The sequence below is a fragment of the Oryzias latipes genome, chromosome 15 (genome assembly GCF_002234675.1).
Source record: "Oryzias latipes chromosome 15, ASM223467v1".
NCBI lineage: Eukaryota > Metazoa > Chordata > Actinopteri > Beloniformes > Adrianichthyidae > Oryzias > Oryzias latipes.
Window position 1 is genome coordinate 282,476 of NC_019873.2, and position 19,761 is coordinate 302,236.

A 19,761-nucleotide genomic window follows, 5' to 3' on the forward strand; every position below is an offset into this window, starting at 1 on the left:
TGCTGGGCCACTAAAAAGGCAGTCCGAGTGACTCCTGGATGGCAGGCCAAACGGGAGCAGTGACCCCACTTGAGCACCTGTGGACGCAGGCTTGAGGGGACAAACAGGCAACCGGCTGGGCAGCCAGCAGGAACAGAGAGGTTGTTTGTCACTGCAGTCTTAACCTTACGTTCCAAGGCCCAGCGAGTCGTGGCCAACACTAAGGCAGGTGGCAAAATGGTGGAGTCCTGCGCAGAATCCATAGCTACATCGTCCTGGAATTGTCACAACAGCGCATCAGGCTTGATGTTCTTTGTGCCAGGTCGATAGGAAAAGGAGAACCTAAATCTGTCCAAAAAAAAGTGCCCACCGTGCCTGGCGAGGATTAAGTCTCTTAGCAGTTTGCATATACTCGAGGCTCTTATGGTCAGTCCAAAAGAGAAATGGCTGCTCGGCACCCTCCAACCAGTGACGCCATTCGTCAAGAGCAAGTTTAACTGCCAAGAGCTCCCTGTTCCCTATGTCGTAATTTCTCTCTGCAGGAGAGAGCTTGCAGGAGAAAAACGCGCAGGGATGAATTTTAATGTCAGACGCTCTCTGAGACAGTACAGCCCCCACTCCAAAGTCAGACGCATCCACCTCCACAATAAACTGTTTGCTGGTGTCGGGCTGAACCAGAATGGGGGCTGAAGAGAAACGTTGCTTTAGCTCAGAAAAGGCATTCCTGGCCCCCTCATCCCAGACAAAACGTGCCTTTTCCGAAGTCAACTTGTGCTGGGGTGCAGCAACGCCACTGAAATTTCTAATAAAGCGCCTATAAAACTTTGCAAAGCCAAGAAACCTTTGAAGCTGTTTCTTTCCTGTTGGTGTGGGCCACTCTAAGACCGCATTAACATTGGCACTATCCATGTGAACAGAACCCGGAGAAATTGCATGGCCCAGAAATGTGATCTTGGTAGAGTGAAACTCACAATTCTCTGGTTTGCAGAACAGCTGGTTCTCCAGGAGATGCTGAAGAACTGCCCGGACGTGCTGCACATGGGTCTCTACGTCAGGAGAAAAGAAAAAAAAAAAAATCAAAATGTCGTCAAGATAGACAAAGACGAATCTATTAATCAGGTCCCCAAGAACATCATTAATGAGACACTGGAAGACTGCCAGAGCATTGGTCAGACCAAAGGGCATAACTAAATACTCAAAATGTCCATTGTGGGTGTTGAAGGCCGTCTTCTACTCGTCTCCCTCTCGTATGCGTACCAGATGGTAAGGACTGCGAAGGTCTAGCTTGCTGAATATCTTGGCACCTTTCACCAGGTCAAAGGCAGAATGATGCAGAGGGAGAGGGTAAGTATTACAGACAGTGATATTGTTTAACCACCTGTAGTCGATGCAGGGACGCAATCCACCATCGCGTTTCCCGACAAAAAAAATCCTGCTCCTGCTGGGGAGGAAGAAGGCCGTATGATGCCAGCTTGAAGGCCCTCATGAAGGTACTGCTCCATGGCTTCACGTTCAGGGGAACTAAGTGGGTAGAGGTGTCCCCCTGGGTGGTTGAGTACCTGGGAGAAGATCCATAGAACAGTCATATGGTCGATGGGGAGGCAGCTGCCCAATGGGGAGTGGATGGCTGGGCAGAGAAAGTTCTAAAAGTGTGACAGTGGTGTGCCCCCCGAGACCACTCAGCCAAACCCCAGCGCTTCGCTCTGCTAGTCAAAAAACTCAAAGCATAAGAAACTTTGCTTTCCTCGGACAGAAACTCGCAGGGGTTGAAGTCAAACTGTAGCTGACAAGAAGCAAGAAATGCCCGACAGTCGTCAGCATTTCCACCACACAGCTCAGGTGGTCCCAGTTGCATCTGTCGGGGCATAGGAGTAGGTCTCTCTACATGTCTTAACGGTTATGAAGCTCCAACATACCCGCCATACAGCCACACAAGTCCTGAGCCAAAGAGGCAAGTCCACCATCAGAACTACTGTCACCATCTGCTGGAGGCAGTGGAACATCACAAGCCTGAAAGAAATCTGCTGGGTTTGACATGGTCGGTGCATAATGTCACAGCTGGAGGGACGGAAGCCCAAGTGCACAGAGGAATCAGGCTGAGACTCAGGAATGCGCTTAGGAGCGGTTTAATACTAACAGAAAGCGCCACAAGGTGGGATCAAAAAAACACAAAAAAACTCCTCAAGAGAGGGAAAACTGCAAAAGGCAACAACTAAGCTAAGAAAAAAGGCCAAAGGACGACACAGACCTCAGTGTCGGCTGAGTAGGAAAACCACTGACTTAACAGGGACGCACCGACACTGAGGACTGAGTAACATCAACTTAAATAAGCATGATTGCAAAGTGCAGGCAGCTGTGCACTCCTCCACAGAGAAGACCAGGCTGGAAAGGGAGGGGCCATCCAGGAGGAGCGACAGCTGACCTGCAAAACACAGAGGCAGTCAGGAAACAGAACAGAAAAACACCACACTGTGTCAATTTCCTGTTTGGTCCATAACAGATGTGATTGTTGATTTTTTAAAACTAATTTTAAGCAGATTAGCTAGAATTTTGCCAAATTTATACGATTTTTCAAATCTTTCCAGTTGAAGTCTTTGTATTTGAAATTGTGTTTTTTTATTGATGATGTCATTTAACTGCAGCTTTAAATTTTTCAAATCTCCAGAATGTGTTCCTGTGCAGAAGCGGCATAAGCAGCCTCCAGAGATTGGATTTTATTTTCTAGTTCTAATAAATCTGCTTTGTCTTTGTGTTTTTATGAGTTAAGTAAGAAATGATTTTCCCTCTCATCACTGCTTTTGCTGTTTCCCAAAGAAGACATGGTGAGATATCAGGAGTATTGTTGAATTCTAAGAAGTTTGCCCACTCTTTTTTAAAGAATTCAATAAATTCCTGGTCTTTTAACAGAGACGTATTAAACCTCCAGGTTGTACCTGAGGATGTAATATTTTGTAATGTATGTAGCCTATTTTTTATCAATATGAATTTTAATTTTATTGTCTTAGAATTGCATTCTTCTTCTCTGTCCTTTTTATTGATATTTTGAATTGTTCTTTTTATCTTTTAAGGTAAAAAAATGTTCACATCTGTCCGTGGAAAACAGACGACAAATAGCCGCTGGGCAGATACTCATTGTGGTGATGCTTTCAATGTGTACTGTCCCTGAGAAATAAAACAAATTTAAATTAAAGTTAACTTCTAAGGGGAAGAATAAAACATAAAACTACTGATGATTTTTGATGCATTATGACTTCTTTTTGTTGCATAAATGCAAATGTTTGCATTAAAACCAAAATAATTATCAGTAGGAAACATAAAATAATTAAATATTTCTGTTAAAATAATCTATAATGAAAATATCAATAAAAAGGACATACAAGAAGAATGCATTTATGAGACAATGAAATTGAAATACCAATTGATGAAAAATAGGCTACATTCTTTACAAAATATTAAAATGAATTTAACAGATATAGTAGTACAGATCATATTTTATAAATATATTATCATATATTAAAATTCAATGGAATGTGAAGGACATCACCAACTTCCTGTTCACCAACTTCCTGTTCACCAACTTCCTGTTCTCCTTCAGTCTCACTGCAGCTCAGTGTTCGCCTTCATCTCTGGTGCCTTTTCCGTAGTTAGGGTCTAGCTGGGCCAGAACATCAATACACACACACACATGCAACTTGTGTCACAGAGCCAATACCAGTTTGAATCAGAAAAAAAAAAAATCCAATCTTCTCATACTTTTGACTATATTTTATAACACAAAATAGGATCAGCAAGGACCCTGGTGTAAACAAGTTGTGTGTAACTTCCTCGGGTACATCCCGTCTTGGTTATTAATAGTGTTCTTTATTAAAACCCTTGTGCTATCTTAGATGACCCCCCCCTTACATTGACGTGTTATTCCTACCATAATAAAGGTGGATAAAGGTGGAAAGATTTCATGTAATCCATGGACACCAGTGAAGATCACAAATCATTGAAGAAAAAAGGTTCAGAGCACTATCTAGTGGGTCTAGATGACCCAACTCCCAATGTTAACGTCCCCAGGATAGCACAAGGGTTAATTAATGAGTTCTTGACGTATTCTATGCAGGTTGCTGTTGGCCTGAAGGATCAGCTTGTTACTGACATGTTTAATGTGAGCATTGCCAGGGTTAGCAGGATTACCATCACCTGGGCCAATTATCTTTTTATGATGCTGAGCTCACTTCCCATCTGGATAAGCAGGGAAAAGGTTAAATCCACTATGCCCCTTAAATTCCAGAGGTACTGTCCCAATGTCAGAGTGATACTGGACTGCACAGAAATTGTCCTGGAGACAGCCTCATCCCTGACCTTACAGTCAGAAACATTTTCAAGTTACAAGAACAGGACGACATTAAAAGGGCTAATTGGAGTTGCAATGGTTTGGTGACATTCATCTGACCCCTGTACACTGGGTGCATCTCATATAAGGAGATCACCAGGATCAGTGGAGTCCTTCCCTTGCTGGAGCCAGGACAAAGGGTTCCTCATTCAAGACCTCCTTACTGACATTGGATCTAAGCTCATCATTCCACCTTTTAAGCGTTCAGCTCAATTCAGGAAGGAGGAAACAGAACAAACCCAAGCCATTGCCCGCCACAGAATTATAATGGAAAGAGTGATCAATAGGATAAAGTCCTTTCACATCTGGGACTCTCCCCTGCCGCTTACACTGATTGGCAGTGTGAATCAGATCTGGCTTAACTGCTGTGTTTTGGCAAATTATCAAGTACCTTATTGTTTTTAAGACTGAATTAATGTTTGCTTTGTAAATAATGTATGTTGTGTAAATAGTATGTAAATAATTTAGTGTTCCCACATAATCTAAAAAATCTAATTAAATATAATTGTTATATTCTTAACATTTCTCTGTCGAAATGTGACTTTGACTTCACAAAAAAATTAGATGAACAAATAAAACAATTTTGTTTGAGGTGAGCAACCTGAGATGGATCGGTTTTTGTGCTGTTCTTCACCTCAACCAGGCCAAAAGGAGGCGACTCTGCAGGGTCATACAGCCGACCGTCTGGACTGGCCCCGAGATGTGGTGCATCAAGGTGAATGACGAATCCTGCTGGTAACACATTAACTCGCAGCAGTTCAGCATAGTTTGCCAGCACTTTATACTCCACTAGTAGACCACGCTTCATTGCAGCTGTTTGCTTTGTGGAGCCTCTGATCATCCGAATAGCTGCAGACTCCAGCTCTGCACGACACGCCCTACTACAACAAGCATCCCAAAAACGACTAGCAGTCAGCCTTGGTCGCCGTAGCGACCAAGGCTGTAGCTGTGTCCACGCTGCTGAGTTTCTTTTGCTATCTCGCAGGACAGCTGTGGTGACACTTTAAGAGACTGGAGATGCATTAACTGATGTGGGGTCGGGACGAAATGCAACCTGGGAAAAGTGTGCTGCATCACAGGAAGGGATGGAGCCATGTGGTGTAGGAGGAGCTCACTGGACTTCTTGGGTGGACAGTGATAGGACATGGGGGATCCACGAGGGACAGACCCAAATATGGATGGCATCAGCTCCATCTCAGAAACCCCATCCAATACAACAGCCATGAGAGGTTGGGGCTGCACCTGGCTTAATATGCTTCCAGATGTCATCATATATGGATCTGGCAGTGGTCTTACACAAGACAAACACAAGATTATTGGTCACACAAAAGAAAAGTCAGACATGAGTGCATAACTGCATTTAAATTTAATTTATTATATCTGCTGTAACCACAATTTGGTTAGTCATAACATTAAAAAAAACTTAACTTGCTCTCACAAAGCAACAAAAAGTTAAATTAATCACTGCTAACACCAGGAAATGAGATGGCGAAAGAAATAGACGAGAGAGTAACATCCGCTTGGAAGAGATTCGGACAGTACAGCACGTTTCTGAGAGATCAAAAAATGCCCATGTGTCTCAAGAGGAAAATCATGAACACTGTCATACTGCCATCAATGAATATGGAGCTGAGACATGGTCACTTACCAACCGCCAAAGACAGAAACTGGCAATCACCCAGAGGAGCATGGAACGATCAATGCTGGGTGTTACGAGGAGAGATAAGGTCAGGAACGAAGACTTAAGATCAAGAACAGGGGTGAAGGATGTCATCGAGAAAGTGATTGAAGCCAAAGGCAAGTGGGCAGGGCATGTAGCCCGAATGAAGAACCACGAATGGGCTAAGAAAACAACAGAATGGACTCCGTGGGACAAGAAGAGAGGAAGGGGAAGACCGAAGAAAAGATGGAGAGATGACATCGAGCAGAAGGCAGGCAGCACGTGGACCCAGAGTTACCAAAACCGTGATGAGTGGAGTAAGATGTGGAGGCCACCCGCCAGCAGTGGCGTGACAGGCTGATGATGATGATATGCCTTGTACAGTGTGGACCTCAGACCGTCCCTGCCAACTGTTTTGAGCTTCTGCACCACCAGCTCACTAACCGGTTCAGGATGGATTCCCTTACAAGTAAAAGGCAAAAACTAATTACTGTCATGGTGCCTCTGTCAGCTCTCCTCCCCTCCCCTCTCTGCTTGGCCACTGATTCATCCCAGCTGCGTCCACTCAACTCATCACCCTGCCAGACCTTCTTCATGAGCTCCAGGACCAGTATTCATCGCCAGTTCGTTGCCCCTTATGGTGCTAGTCTGGTCTTCTCACAGTTTCATGCTATGTAGCTTTATGCTCTCGCCTTCCGTACGTTTATCCTGTCTCCAGGAACTTCATTCCCACGAGTGGACGCCTGAATCCGTGACTACCCAAGCTGAACATCATCCGAAGCTCCTACTTCTCCTCGGAGCTTCGTCAAACCTCAAGCCACGTCACGAGCCATTGCTGAACCTTCAAGCCACGTCAATAGCCATTGCTGAACCTCAAGTCTCGCTCATTGACCTGAAGCATCTACCTTTCACTACCACCTGTCCCTGGAGTACATTTGATACTATAACTGCATGCAACAACAAAACTTTACGTGTTATCTCACATAGAAATACACAACTTTACAAGACAATGTCAGTAACATTTCATATTTACCTACAGCTTCACCAAATTACTGGTTGTTATGTTTAATCTCATGCCTTCTCACATAAACATACACACAACATGTTCACCTGATGTTTTATACCTTACATTATGGATAAACTCTCTTGTGGATAAACTCTTCGTGGAAGAATTTATATCCCTTGTCCAATTTGTTTCCTTTAGTGGATGAATGCATCTCCACACTCTTCACCACATCGGCGCTGGTGAACTTCGGAAGACAACTCAGGCTCGTCGAAAACACTAGCTGCCATTTCTCCGCCAACAAAGCTCACACCGGAAAACATTAAGGGAGGCAAGATGGGCTCCGGTGTAAGAGTTTTTATCTGTCCTTGTTTGTGTGTTTTTTTGCATTCTATAACCAAGGACACTGCAATATATTATATTTTTCTAGTTAAAGTTTGTGGTAGGAGTCGCGGACTACCGTAAACTTTTTTTTTCTTCCTTTTGAAAAACTAAAGTAAGCTAACCGAAATGCAAATGGAGAGCACGACTATTATTCCCAGTCCGATATTCACGAGATGAGTGAGGAAGCTGTTGAAATCAATACAGGGGATGGAGAAAGGTCCAAAGAAAAGTTAGTGAACCTTGCACACACTCCAGTCAAAGCTCCTCATCCTAAATAGCAAAAGAAAGGGAGCGGGCAGAACTTCCTGGATGAAAGCATGTTTAAAAGAATTATGGAAGCCGTGACGGAGAAGGTCGACATGCAAACGGGCAAAATGGATGAGCAGACAGCACTTTTGAAAAAGTTTGATGAAAGAATTGATGCCAACTCCGAAGCTATAAAAAGGAATAAAGGAGTTCTAGAACATCTGGAGAAAAGAGTGGCTGAACTTCAAGGAGACAACAAGCGGCTAAGCAGGGAAGCGGTGCCTGAGCATGCCCGCTACAAACAGAGGTGGAATCTGCAGCTGAATGGTTTGGCTGAAAAGGATGGAGAAGACATCAGAGAAACTGTCATCGGCATCTTGATCAGGGTGGTTCCTGTCAACGCGGACCGCCTGCGAGAGGCAGTTGACACGGTCCATCGGTTTGGAAGAAAGGGGAGCGCAGCGACTTCCAATAATACTCCACGGTCAATAATCCTGCAGTTTGTGTCCAGAGTGGTCCGGGATGACGTGTGGAAACGGTCAAGAGAGGCGAGAGTCTGCAAGGAAATGCACGTCCACTTCAAAAAGATTTCTCTAAGGAGGACAGGGAGGCGTGAGCCAAGCTGGGGCCCCTGGTCCAAGAGGCGAGGAAGAGTTTAAACAAATTCCTGGGAAAAGTTATAAACCACTTTGGGGACACTTATGGCCATTGGTTGATATTAATAATTAAGTTCAATGGTGAAATGTTTATTTTGGTTTGTGTATATGGTTATAATGAAAGAGGTAAAAGCAAAACGCTCCTTTCAGACTTACGTAAACAAATTCTAGACCTTAAACACGCTCATTTAACTGATAATGTCACAGTTGGAGGTGACTTTAACTTGGTACCAGACCTTTAGTTAGACAGAAATCCACCTAGAGCACAATGTCACAAGTTTGATGATCTGGTGGTTGAATTTATGAATGTTGTCAATTTAGTTGATTATTGGAGAATTCAGAACCCAGTGATCAGGCAATATACGTGGTTTAATAATGCAGGAAATGGACAATGTTCAAGGTTAGATTATTAGTTAACATCTTCATCATTAGTAAAATATATTGATAAATGTTCCATTTCTGCTTCACCCTTAACAGACCACTGTGCTGTTTCTTTTACCCTTCAATGGAATCGGTCAGAACCTGATTTAATTCAAATTTGGAAATTCAACAATATGCTTTTGGAAGATTACTTTTTTTTCAACAAGGTTAGACACTTAAAAACAGAAGTTGATGCTTTGGACATGTCACCTGTGAGTAAATGGGAATGGTTTACGTTTAAAATTAAAAGTCTTGCAATTGAAGTTAGTAAGAGAGCCTTAAGATTAAAACGTCAAAAACAACAAAATATTTTAAAAAATATTAATGACCTATGTAAAAAGATGGATTTGTAGACTGAGGAATTGTTACAATTAAATAAATTACAAAGCGTGTTAGATATTTTGTATATTGAAAAAACTAAGGGTGCATTTGTAAGAACACGCGTTTGCTGGATTGAAGAAGGAGATTTATTTATACAAGTCTTATCATTCCGAAGCTGACTGTGGAATTTTATTCGATAGCATTGAACCAAAACATTGATTTAAAATTTAAACATTTTATGGAAAACGGTTTAGGAATTGAGGAAATGGATGCTGCTATACTAAAGATGTCCTCTGGGAAATCTCCTGGCTTGGATGTTTTAACAGCAGAATTTTATAAATTCTTTTGGACCGATATTAGACGTTTGTTACATGTCCAGTTTTGATGTCAGGAACAACAAATACCAGAGTAACAACATCAAAGGCCACCCCCAGGAACTCTTTCGGGAACGTAACCATCATCTCCACATTTCCAAGGTATGGAATTGCTTGTCCGGCAGCCCCTTCAACTTGCAATAGATCATGTAATTGTTTCACTGGTTGGTCTGAGAGATGCTGATTATAGAATGAAACTAGAACGGTTGTAACTTGCGACCCTGTATCAAGGAGACAGTTACATTCTGCATTAGCAATCTTCTTGTTGGCTTTGCAACAAGAACCAATTAAACCTTTTGGTAATCGAGATGGAACATTGCAGCTGCGTTGAGTTTGTTCGTCACAAATTACAGTTTTATTCTTCAAATGGTTCTTGTTCTGGTTGGGACATTGCAGGTCCACAACAGTTCCAGTTTGCCCCACAACAGGAACTGGATCTAGTTTAAAGGGTTCATTGCAGGATTAAATTCTTGCTTTCTTGCTTCTTTCTCTCCTTTCTCTCTGTTGTCTGTGTAAGCATACTGTGCATGCGCTGAAGCTCGGGGCCTTACTGAGCCGAGATGTTGCTTCATTCTGATTGCTTTAACTGCTTCTCGATCTTCCTCCGTTCGCAGAAGTCGTAAAAAATCAACAAATGTTGATGGGTTGTGTTTCCGTTGTTTCAGTTGCAGCTCTGTTATGAGGGAGTTATCCCAACAGCCACGGCAGAATTGAGTCAACAGATGTCTTTTGGTGTCTTCATCTGAAATTCCTCCATGCATAACTGCGGCGTTCAAAGCAACCTGCAGCCGTTGCAAATAATCTGATGGTTTTTCACCAGCATCTTGAAAAGTGTCTAAGAACTTTGCATATAATTCTTCACCATCCTGTACGACGCCATATGCTGAGTCCAGAGTGTGAGGATAAGTGATTGGTGGAGTATCTGGTGACAGATGTTTCACCATATCAGCAGCAGATGGTAGCAAACTTTCCAAAATTTCATGTGAGCGTTGTAAATCAGACACTGCAGAATCTTTAAATAATAGTTCCATGCTGGATCTCCAGGTGTCGTGGTCAGAGTCTTCTCAGGACGAGGCACTCGTCCTGAGAAGACTCTGACACGCGCAGAAAAATGTCCTGTGCTGTCTTCATTCTTTACTATATGTTCTTTACTATATTTCGCTCCCTCATGAAACACGGGACCACGGTTCTTCATACAGATGAATTTATTGGCTCTTTATCCACAACTTCAACAACTCCACCAACTTCGCCAACTCCACCAACTTCGCCAACTCCACCGTCAAACTGACAGAACAAATAAATACACATATAAATTGTATAGACATTTCACAGAAATATAAATAATACAAACAAACATACCTCGCTGGCCGCATATATAATGAGGGAGGGATGTCCGTGAAGGAACAACAAATATTCAAAACACTTTAACAGCTCTTAACTTCACTTGAACTTCTTTTCTTTGCGATTCACACGTCTTTTTCAGCTCTCCTGTGTTCTCATTAGAATTGTCCGTGCACAACACATCACGCCACAAAGGTTCCGCTTTGGTTTTCCTATTTAACTAAACAAAAAACAACACAAAAAAAAAATACAACCTAGCGTTGCAGCTAAACTCCCACCAAATCACAAGTTAGTGATTTCATTTACATGACTTATCTGCAGTCTTTACAATCACTTACAGTATATGAACAATCACGCGTCAACCATGTTACAATTACTGTGCTTCAAGCAGTAAAACTATCTTTTGCACAGGTCGGTCCAAATAAACAGGTTTAGCAGAGCGTTTGCCTGTATCATCTAAGGTAGAATTGCTAAGCAACAGTTTTACCTTCCTAACTCTACCATCGGCACTTGGGTACACCTCTGTTACTTTGGCTAGTTTCCATCTACAGCGTGGAGAGTTATCCTCCTGAAGGATAACTATGTCATTGACCTTAGTGTCTCTTTTGTCCTTCTGCCATGTCTGTCTTTGTTGAAGATTTAGAAGGTACTCTTTCTTCCATCTTGTCCAAAACACATTGGCCAAATATTGCACTTGTCGCCATCTTTTACGCAAGTACAAATCTTGACTCACAAAGTCTCCAGGAGGTGGCGATATTATACTGGATTTCATCATAAGTATATGATTTGGAGTCAAGGGCTCAAAGCTGGGATCATTTAAGAGGTCTGTTGACAGAGGTCTGCTATTGATAATAGCCATCACTTCATACAAAAAGGTACGTAATGATGAACTGTCGAGTCTTTTAGAAGACTGATCCAAAATTGCGGTCAGAACACTTCGAATGGTTCTTATTTGCCTTTCCCAAACACCACCCATATGGCTAGCTGATGGGACATTCATGATGAATTCACATCCATGTTCTTTCAACTGTTCCTCATTTAACCCTTTCATTGCATTCATAAACTCTTTGTTTGCACCGACGGAATTAGTGCCCTGATCACACCGCAACTGTCTGACCTTTCCTCTGATTGCAATGAACGCACGCAAAGCATTAATGAAAGCATCAGTAGTGAGATCATCTAACAACTCAATATGTACTGCTCTGGAAGACATACATGTAAAGAGAAGTCCGTATTTTTTCAGTTCTTTCCTGGCATCTCTTACATAAAATGGTCCAAAACAGTCCATCCCACAATAAGTGAAAGGTGGGGACATTTCCATCCTATCCTCAGGTAAATCTGACATTTTTGGGTCTTGTGTGTTTCTTCTATACTTTCTGCAGACGATGCATTTGTAAATATGAGAGGACACTACTCTGCTACACCCTATGATCCATATTCCGTTGGACCGTAACTCATTGTGAGTGATTCCCCTTCCTTGATGATGCACCTTCTCATGATAATGTTTGATCAGTAAGGACGAAACATGACTTGCCTTTGGCAAAATGACTGGATGCTTGATGTGAGGATGAAGACATGATCTTGTCAAACGTCCACCAACTCTGAGAACACCATGTTCATCTAAGAATGGACTAAGTTTGTAAAGCTGACTGGCTTTGTCCTTTGGTTTTATCTCATTACACCTTTTTATGCTGTTTATTTCTCTGTTAAACGCTTCTTCTTGGGCCAATCTGAATATAAATGTTTCTGCTTCTTTCCGTTCCTCAATGCTGGAAGCTTCATACACTTTAGGTTTAGGTTTAGCACCGTTGATCTGATTAGCAAATTTTTTGAGACAAGCAATTGCCTTTACAGCTCTTTTCCAGTCGGAAAACTTTGTCAGGCGATCTAACAATGTTCTTTGCTCTTCAGCTTTTACATTTAGCACCTGTACCTTCCGAAGCTCTGGATCACTGTCATCTATTTCTCCCACCTTAGCATCTGGAACTGGAAGATTTCTTTCCCACAGAAAGTCTGGGCCTCTGAACCAGTTTGATGCAGTAAGCTGATCTGCAGTCAAGCCTCTTGACGCATGGTCAGCAGGATTATCCTTTGACTGGACAAACCGCCATTGTTCAGGTTCTGATGTTGATTTGATTTTTTGAACTCTGTTGGCCACAAAAACATGAAACCGTTTGGCATCATTATTGGCATCATAATCGAGTCAGTCCAAAAATGCTCCTTGAGATCATTGATTTCAAGTTCCTTCCTCAACATGAAGCTGGTCTTTGCTGCAACCACAGCAGCAGATAACTCAAGCCGTGGCACTGTAGTTACTTTAGTTGGGGTAACGCGAGCCTTTCCAAGAACAAGTGAGCAATGTACCTTACCACAGTTATCAACTACTCTGAGGTACGTGCAAATGCCATAACCTTTTACGCTGGCATCTGAGAAGTGGTGTAACTCATATTGCTGAACGTCTGTGAAGTTTTCAGGAATAAAACATCTTCTGGTCTTTATGTTCACCAGTTTTTGAAGATCACGGAGCCAAAATTCCCACTGGGATTTGAGCTCTTCTGGCATTGGATGATCCCACCCTACTTTATCTTGACACAACTGTTGCAATATCTGTTTCCCTCGTCGGACGAAAGGTGCAACAAAGCCTAAAGGATCATAAATGGAGGCTACTGTTGACAGCACCCCTCTTCTGGTCAAAGGATGCTCTTTGATTGTCACCCTAAACTGAAAGTTATCAGAGGATACACACCACTGAACCCCAAGAGCTCTCTCAACTATGGGATGTCTCGAGGCTAAATCCAAATCCTTCACACTGTCAGCACAGTCCTCTTTTGGTATTGATTTCAACACCTCCTCACTGTTGGAAATGAACTTGTACAATCTGAGCTTGCCACCACTGCACAATTCTCTTGCTTCCCTGACAAGTTCTACTGCTGCAACTTCAGATGCTACACTCACAAGTCCATCATCCACATAGAAATTTCTCTGGATAAATTGAACTGTGCTGCTGTTGAACTTGCCTTCACTTTCACTGGCCAAGTGTTTAAGGCCAAAATTTGCACAGCCTGGTGACGATGCTGCGCCAAACAGATGAACTTTCATTCTGAAGACAGATGGTGGAGAATTTAGATCACTGCTCTCCCACCACAAGAATCTCAAATAGTCTCGATCTTCAGGCCTTACGTGGAACTGATGAAACATACGTTCCACATCACACATTACTGCAACTGGGCCCTTGCGGAATCTGCATAAAACTCCAACTAACGTGTTTGTGAGCTCGGGACCAGTAAGTAAATAATCATTCAGCGCTTTATCCTGGTATCTTGCAGAGCAATCAAAGACAACTCTTATCTTCCCAGGCTTGTGAGGGTGATATACTCCATGATGTGGAATATACCAGGCAGGATGATTATGCAGTTCTTCGGCTGGAACCCTTTCAGCATCACCTTTAGCAACAATGTCATCCATAAAGGACACATAATCTGCATAATATGTTTCATCTCTCAGGAGTCTTCGCTTCAGACTCATAAGACGCTGAGCAACATATTGCATATTGTTTGGTAAATTTGGTCTGTCTTGTTTAAAAGGCAATGGCATCTCAAAATGTCCGTCCGATTTATGCTTGATTCCATTTCTTAATTTGCTTAAGAAATCAAGATCTTCCTGGGAAAAGGCTGCTTCTTCAACTCTTTCACTGAAATCTGACTCCAGCATTTTAAGCACTTCGTCAGGAGTGGCAATCTCCTTAATCTGAGTCCTACACACGTAGTGTACTTCACGTTTAAGTTTCACTGTTGTTTTGGTTTCAGGTATCACTTGCTTTACAACAATGCGGTGACTTACATCTATTGCATCACTTCTGATTTCCGAGGGATCACCATAACTCACTATGCTCCAACCTAAATCAGTTTTTTGTGCATAAGGTTGGCTTTCTTCTCCACACACAACTTCTCTGGGTAAAAGAGCCTGAGGGCAATTATACCCAATTAAGAGACCAATGTCACATTCCCTTTGTGGTGAGATATATTCAGCAAGATGCTCCAAATGAGGCCATGCCTTGGCAGTTTCTGGTGTTGGGATATGTTTATGATTAGCTGGGATGAACTCACGGGTATACACTACTGGCACTGTGATTCTTTTAGAACAAGACAGTCCTCTGATTTGTAGACCTTGAATTCTTTCACATGGCACGATGGTTGCCCTTGATGACATTGTAGATAACTTTAATTTAACCCTTTCTGAGTTTACATCTAACCCAGCAACAACTTCGTCCAAAATGAATGAAGAATCACTTTGTGAATCTAGCAAAGCATAAGTAAGAACTTCCTTTGTCGGATCACTTTGTGTTGAAACATAGACCGGTACTATTGTTGAGGTTTGTGTGCTACTTTTCTCATTTACAACTCTGTTAGATGTAGTCTCCTTGAAAACATCTGTTTCTTGTGGTTGCACTGTAAAAAGTGACCTTTTTTCCTTAACCTCTACAGTTTCTTTAGCTTGCTCACTAGGAAGCTGCTGTTCTTGTTTTGGGCGCTCTTCGTGTAGACACGATGGGTGGCGCTTTGAACAAAAACTGCATGTCATCCGACTCTTGCAGTATTTGGAATAATGACCAGGATTTAAACACCCAAAACAAAGTTTCTCACTTTGTATGAATTTGACACGCTCAGCAATCGGCTTTCTGATTAAGTTCCGACAGTTGTGTAATAAGTGACCTACTTTTTTACAAAAGCCACATGTGTCTATCTTCCTTTCACTAACGTTGGTTGTAAAGCTTTTTGTCCCGATGGTTTGACCTTTGGATGATACAAAGTTTTCCACCTTTTTTTCTCTTATCCGACTGATCTTGGTGTAGAGCAGTATAAGATGTTATAGGATTACAAGCAATGTTTGCCTCCATCGTCAGGAAAGTTACTAAATAGCCGAACTTTGGAAATCGCCTGTGTTCCAGTTGGTACTCTGTGGCCTTTCTGTTCCACGCTGTGCCCAACCTATCAGGTAGTTTTGCTGCCATTTTCTGATTTTCGATTGCATCGTTGAGAACATTAAGATTCTCATTTTCAACCATCGCTGACTCACAACTGCGCAAAAAATCCACAAACTTCCTCAAATCTGAACTTTCTCTGTGTGCTATCTTTGGCCAGGCATGCAACTTATCTCGGAACGCCTTTGCTATAACAAATGGTTCGCCGTATCTTTCATTTAACAAATTCCATGCCTTCTCATAAGATGCTTCTGATCCAGTTAGAAAAAATCCCTCTAAAGATTCTCTCGCTGCTCCTCCCACATATTTCTGAAGAAAGAACATCTTTTCTGCTGCTGGAATGTTTTTTCTTTCAATTAATGTCTGAAAGGATGATTTCCAATGGCTGAACTTCAGTGCATCCCCACTGAAAATGGTTGGTTCTGGTATGGGTAACCTGTTTGCAGACAACGCCTCAGCTAAGACTTTCACGAGTTCCACTGTGTCTTTCTGAGAGTCACCCTTTGAACTTGGAGCTGTGTCAGCGTATTGATTCACAGACTGTTTCCTAACTCCTTGATCCAGATGAGTTACTTCAGGACACGCAGGTACTGCTTGTGTTGGATGAAACTCATTTTCATCATACACCTTAAGCCTTGCTTTAGCTGCATGTAACCTTTTAAGTTCTTCTAAACGCTCAACCTCTCTTTTCAAGTTCTCCACAGAACGCTTTCTCTCAACATTCTCTTCTTGTTGTCTCCTTAAAAGAGCAGCTTCTTGTTTTTCCTTCATGATTTTACGTTCAGTCTCTTCTCTTTCTCTCTCAAGGCGACGAGTGTAAGCAGCAGTTTCTTGATCTGCTGTTATTAACTTATTCTCAGCCTCAAGTTTCTCCAACTCTTCTCTACGACACTCTTGCTCAGCCATAATCTGCAACACAGCCCGTGTGGCTGCATACTCTGCTGCTGCTTCTTGTCTACAGAGTGCGGATGCTACAGAGTGACTCAAAGTCCTTTTAGAGTGGTCAGAGACCGGAAGTGAAACACTAGAACTTGAAGATGCGAACACTGAACTAGCATCAGGCCAAACAATCTCCTCCCTTTCCCCTCGTGTCTGTGACTGTGCATTTTTGATTACAATCTTGGTTACTGACACAGCCTTATCCAACTTATGACGCATGTCATGAGGTGGACTATCTGTACATCTGTACTCATCATACACACTGTTTAGTGTTAACAGTTCCTTTTCTACAGAACTAATGTGTTCCTGCAGAATGTCATTAGGATCCTGTCTCATTACAGATTTTTTAGCCAACTTAGTTAAGGCTTTCCATCGTTCGTAGATGGTGTCAAAACGTAGCATGAGTCCCTCTAACCTTTCTCTTTGAAAGACTTTTCCCCTTTCTGTTAATGTACGGGCTCTTTCACTTCGACGAGGTTCTTCATGTTGCTCTGTAGCCACGTCTGCTGGTTCTGGCTCTGCAGCATGTTCTGTATTGCTTTCAGTCCTTTCATCAGGTTGCAACATTTTGATTTATAAATGGTAGTTATCCCTATTCTAACTTCAATATAACAGAATTTTCTTACATATCTAAATCAAACATAAACCCAGAAACTTCAATAACAAAATTAAAAGGAAACTTATATATATCAACTTATCAAATGTCAAATGTCAGTCTTTGTCACACTTCAAAACAAACACTTGTTTATCCGTCTTGTGAACATCTTCTCGAACTAACACAGGTGCAAAAGCGTTTTTTTGTAGCTTATCTGCAGTTCCCGTCTTGATGAACTGGCGGGACGGTCTGGTGATGTCACGCTGATGAACAGGCTTCGAGTTTGACTTTCGCTCCCTCATGAAACACGGGACCACGGTTCTTCATACAGATGAATTTATTGGCTCTTTATCCACAACTTCGCCAACTCCACCAACTTCGCCAACTCCACCGTCAAACTGACAGAACAAATAAATACACATATAAATTGTATAGACATTTCACAGAAATATAAATACAGTGATCCCTTGCTATATCACGGTTTACTTTTCACGGTTTCGCTACTTCACGGATTTGGATTGTGCATTGTGTTCTGCATTCTGATTGGCTAAAAAGTCACTCAGCGAGTAGCTCAAGAATGGGACCCTTTGATGAGCCGTTCATTACAGTTCTCCAACATAATCGATGGGGGCATGTCGGTGTAAGAGGGTCTTTAGCAAAGAAGAAAAAAGAGCGACAACAACTGCCTATCACTATGTTCCTCTCCCGTACAAACACACCTGCAGCTGCACCGCGGGCTTCAAAAGGAAAAAACGCTGCAGAGGATGCAGCGGCTCAGTATGAAGAGCAGTGAAAAAGAAGACCGGAGTCACTATCTGTCCCACTGTACTTTTTTATTTTTTTCATAATCATTTTAAATTTTCCTCCGTTTAATCCACTCGGGTCGCGGTGGGCGGGGCTAATCTCCGCAATTTAAAGCCTTTTGTTTTTATCGATGATTGAAATTATTATTTGACAGCACACTACACAAGTTATTTGTTGAAAAAACGTTTCTAAAGTACTTTTATTTGTTAAAAAACAATTGATTTAGCCTGTTAAATGGTTTGTTCTTTCTTTTCAATGTATAATAGTGAATTTCATTGTATAATAATTGTAAAAAAAATAAAGGTTTCTACTTCACGGGTTTCGCTTATCACGGGTTCTATTTGGAACGTAACCCCCGCGATAATCAAGGGATCACTGTAATACAAACAAACATACCTCGCTGGCCGCATATATAATGAGGGAGGGATGTCCGTGAAGGAACAACAAATATTCAAAACACTTTAACAGCTCTTAACTTCACTTGAACTTCTTTTCTTTGCGATTCACACGTCTTTTTCAGCTCTCCTGTGTTCTCATTAGAATTGTCCGTGCACAACACATCACGCCACAAAGGTTCCGCTTTGGTTTTCCTATTTAACTAAACAAAAAACAACGCAAAAAAAAAAATACAACCTAGCGTTGCAGCTAAACTATATGTATAGCGTTGGACATCAGGAGGATTCAATTCATGCTGCGACATAGCTGGCAGTGACAGTCGTGGTGAATTCAAATAACTGGCATCTGGTTTGATTGTCGGCTGGCCTCCACTGGGGTTCTCACCAGTGGCAACTGGGATACTTTGAAGACCCATCTTGACGACAGAGGGAAGTGTAGTGACTGGTGCAGCAGTTAACGGCACCCTCTCCGTGTCCTCTGTTGCATTCTCGGTCTCATCAGAACTAGGATTGAGCTGGCCAACAGTTTGACCAAGCAGAGGCATCACCCCAATACGGCCGCAAAATCTTGCCCTGTTAGTTTTGCTATTTTTTGCAACTCTTCCAGGTAAATTTTAGTTTCCATTTTGCCTATTCCTTCTGCACAAACCACAGTCAAATCTAGAATTTCATACGTCACCTTGTCATCTTCACAAACATACCTGTAAGGCAAAATCTTTCGCAACGTAACTAGCGGCGCACCCGAAATGAATTCAACCACAATTGATTGATCAAAAAGTGATTCGGACACGTCAAAGAGTTCAATCTTTGAAATTGAACCAAAACGTTTCAAAAATTGGACTACCTCATCGTCAGTTTCTGTTCTAGTCGCATCTTGTATCAAAACCGAGTTAGGGATTTTAATACCACGTTTCTCCAATGTTTCCATGTCTTTCTCCAATGCAACCAACACCATTCAATTCTACTTACTCCACTCCTAGCTAGCTCGCCACAAATTATGTAACCTATACGTGTATCAATATCTGAAACACAGTAGATATTTAATAGACACAGGGCTAGATCAGAAGATCTCTGGTTCAACTCTAGGAGTGGAGAAAGAGACTGAAGCCTAATTGCGCTTGTTGGTACCATATAAAAAAAAAAAGAAATTATAATTAATAATTATATATAATTATAAATAATATATATAATTATAATAATTGAAAGAAACAAAGGAAAGCAACAAATACATTCACACACATGGAATGGCCATACAATATTTACAAGACAAATTTTTTCGCAT

At 41.9% G+C, this 19,761-nt stretch overlaps 1 protein-coding gene across 4 annotated transcripts; it reads right to left on the reverse strand.

Moving 5' to 3' along the window:
* Positions 1–10,611: 10,611 nt before the first annotated feature.
* Positions 10,612–18,758, reverse strand: LOC110013482 (calponin homology domain-containing protein DDB_G0272472-like). 4 transcript variants are annotated; one of them, XR_002874801.1, is made up of 3 exons: positions 18,481–18,719; positions 10,784–17,678; positions 10,612–10,686 (listed from the first exon to the last, which is right to left on the reverse strand). XR_002874801.1 is itself a non-coding variant. In XM_023963611.1 (2 exons), the coding sequence occupies exon 2, from the start codon at positions 15,344–15,346 to the stop codon at positions 12,821–12,823; it is 2,526 nt and encodes an 841-aa protein (XP_023819379.1). In that variant the 5' UTR covers positions 15,347–17,678; positions 18,481–18,719; the 3' UTR covers positions 10,612–12,820. The 4 variants fall into 4 exon arrangements, 2 of the variants coding, with proteins under 2 accessions (XP_023819379.1, XP_023819380.1); XR_002874800.1 differs by having other exon boundaries at positions 10,612–10,708; XM_023963611.1 differs by having other exon boundaries at positions 10,612–17,678.
* Between the last annotated feature and the right edge of the window lie 1,003 nt (positions 18,759–19,761).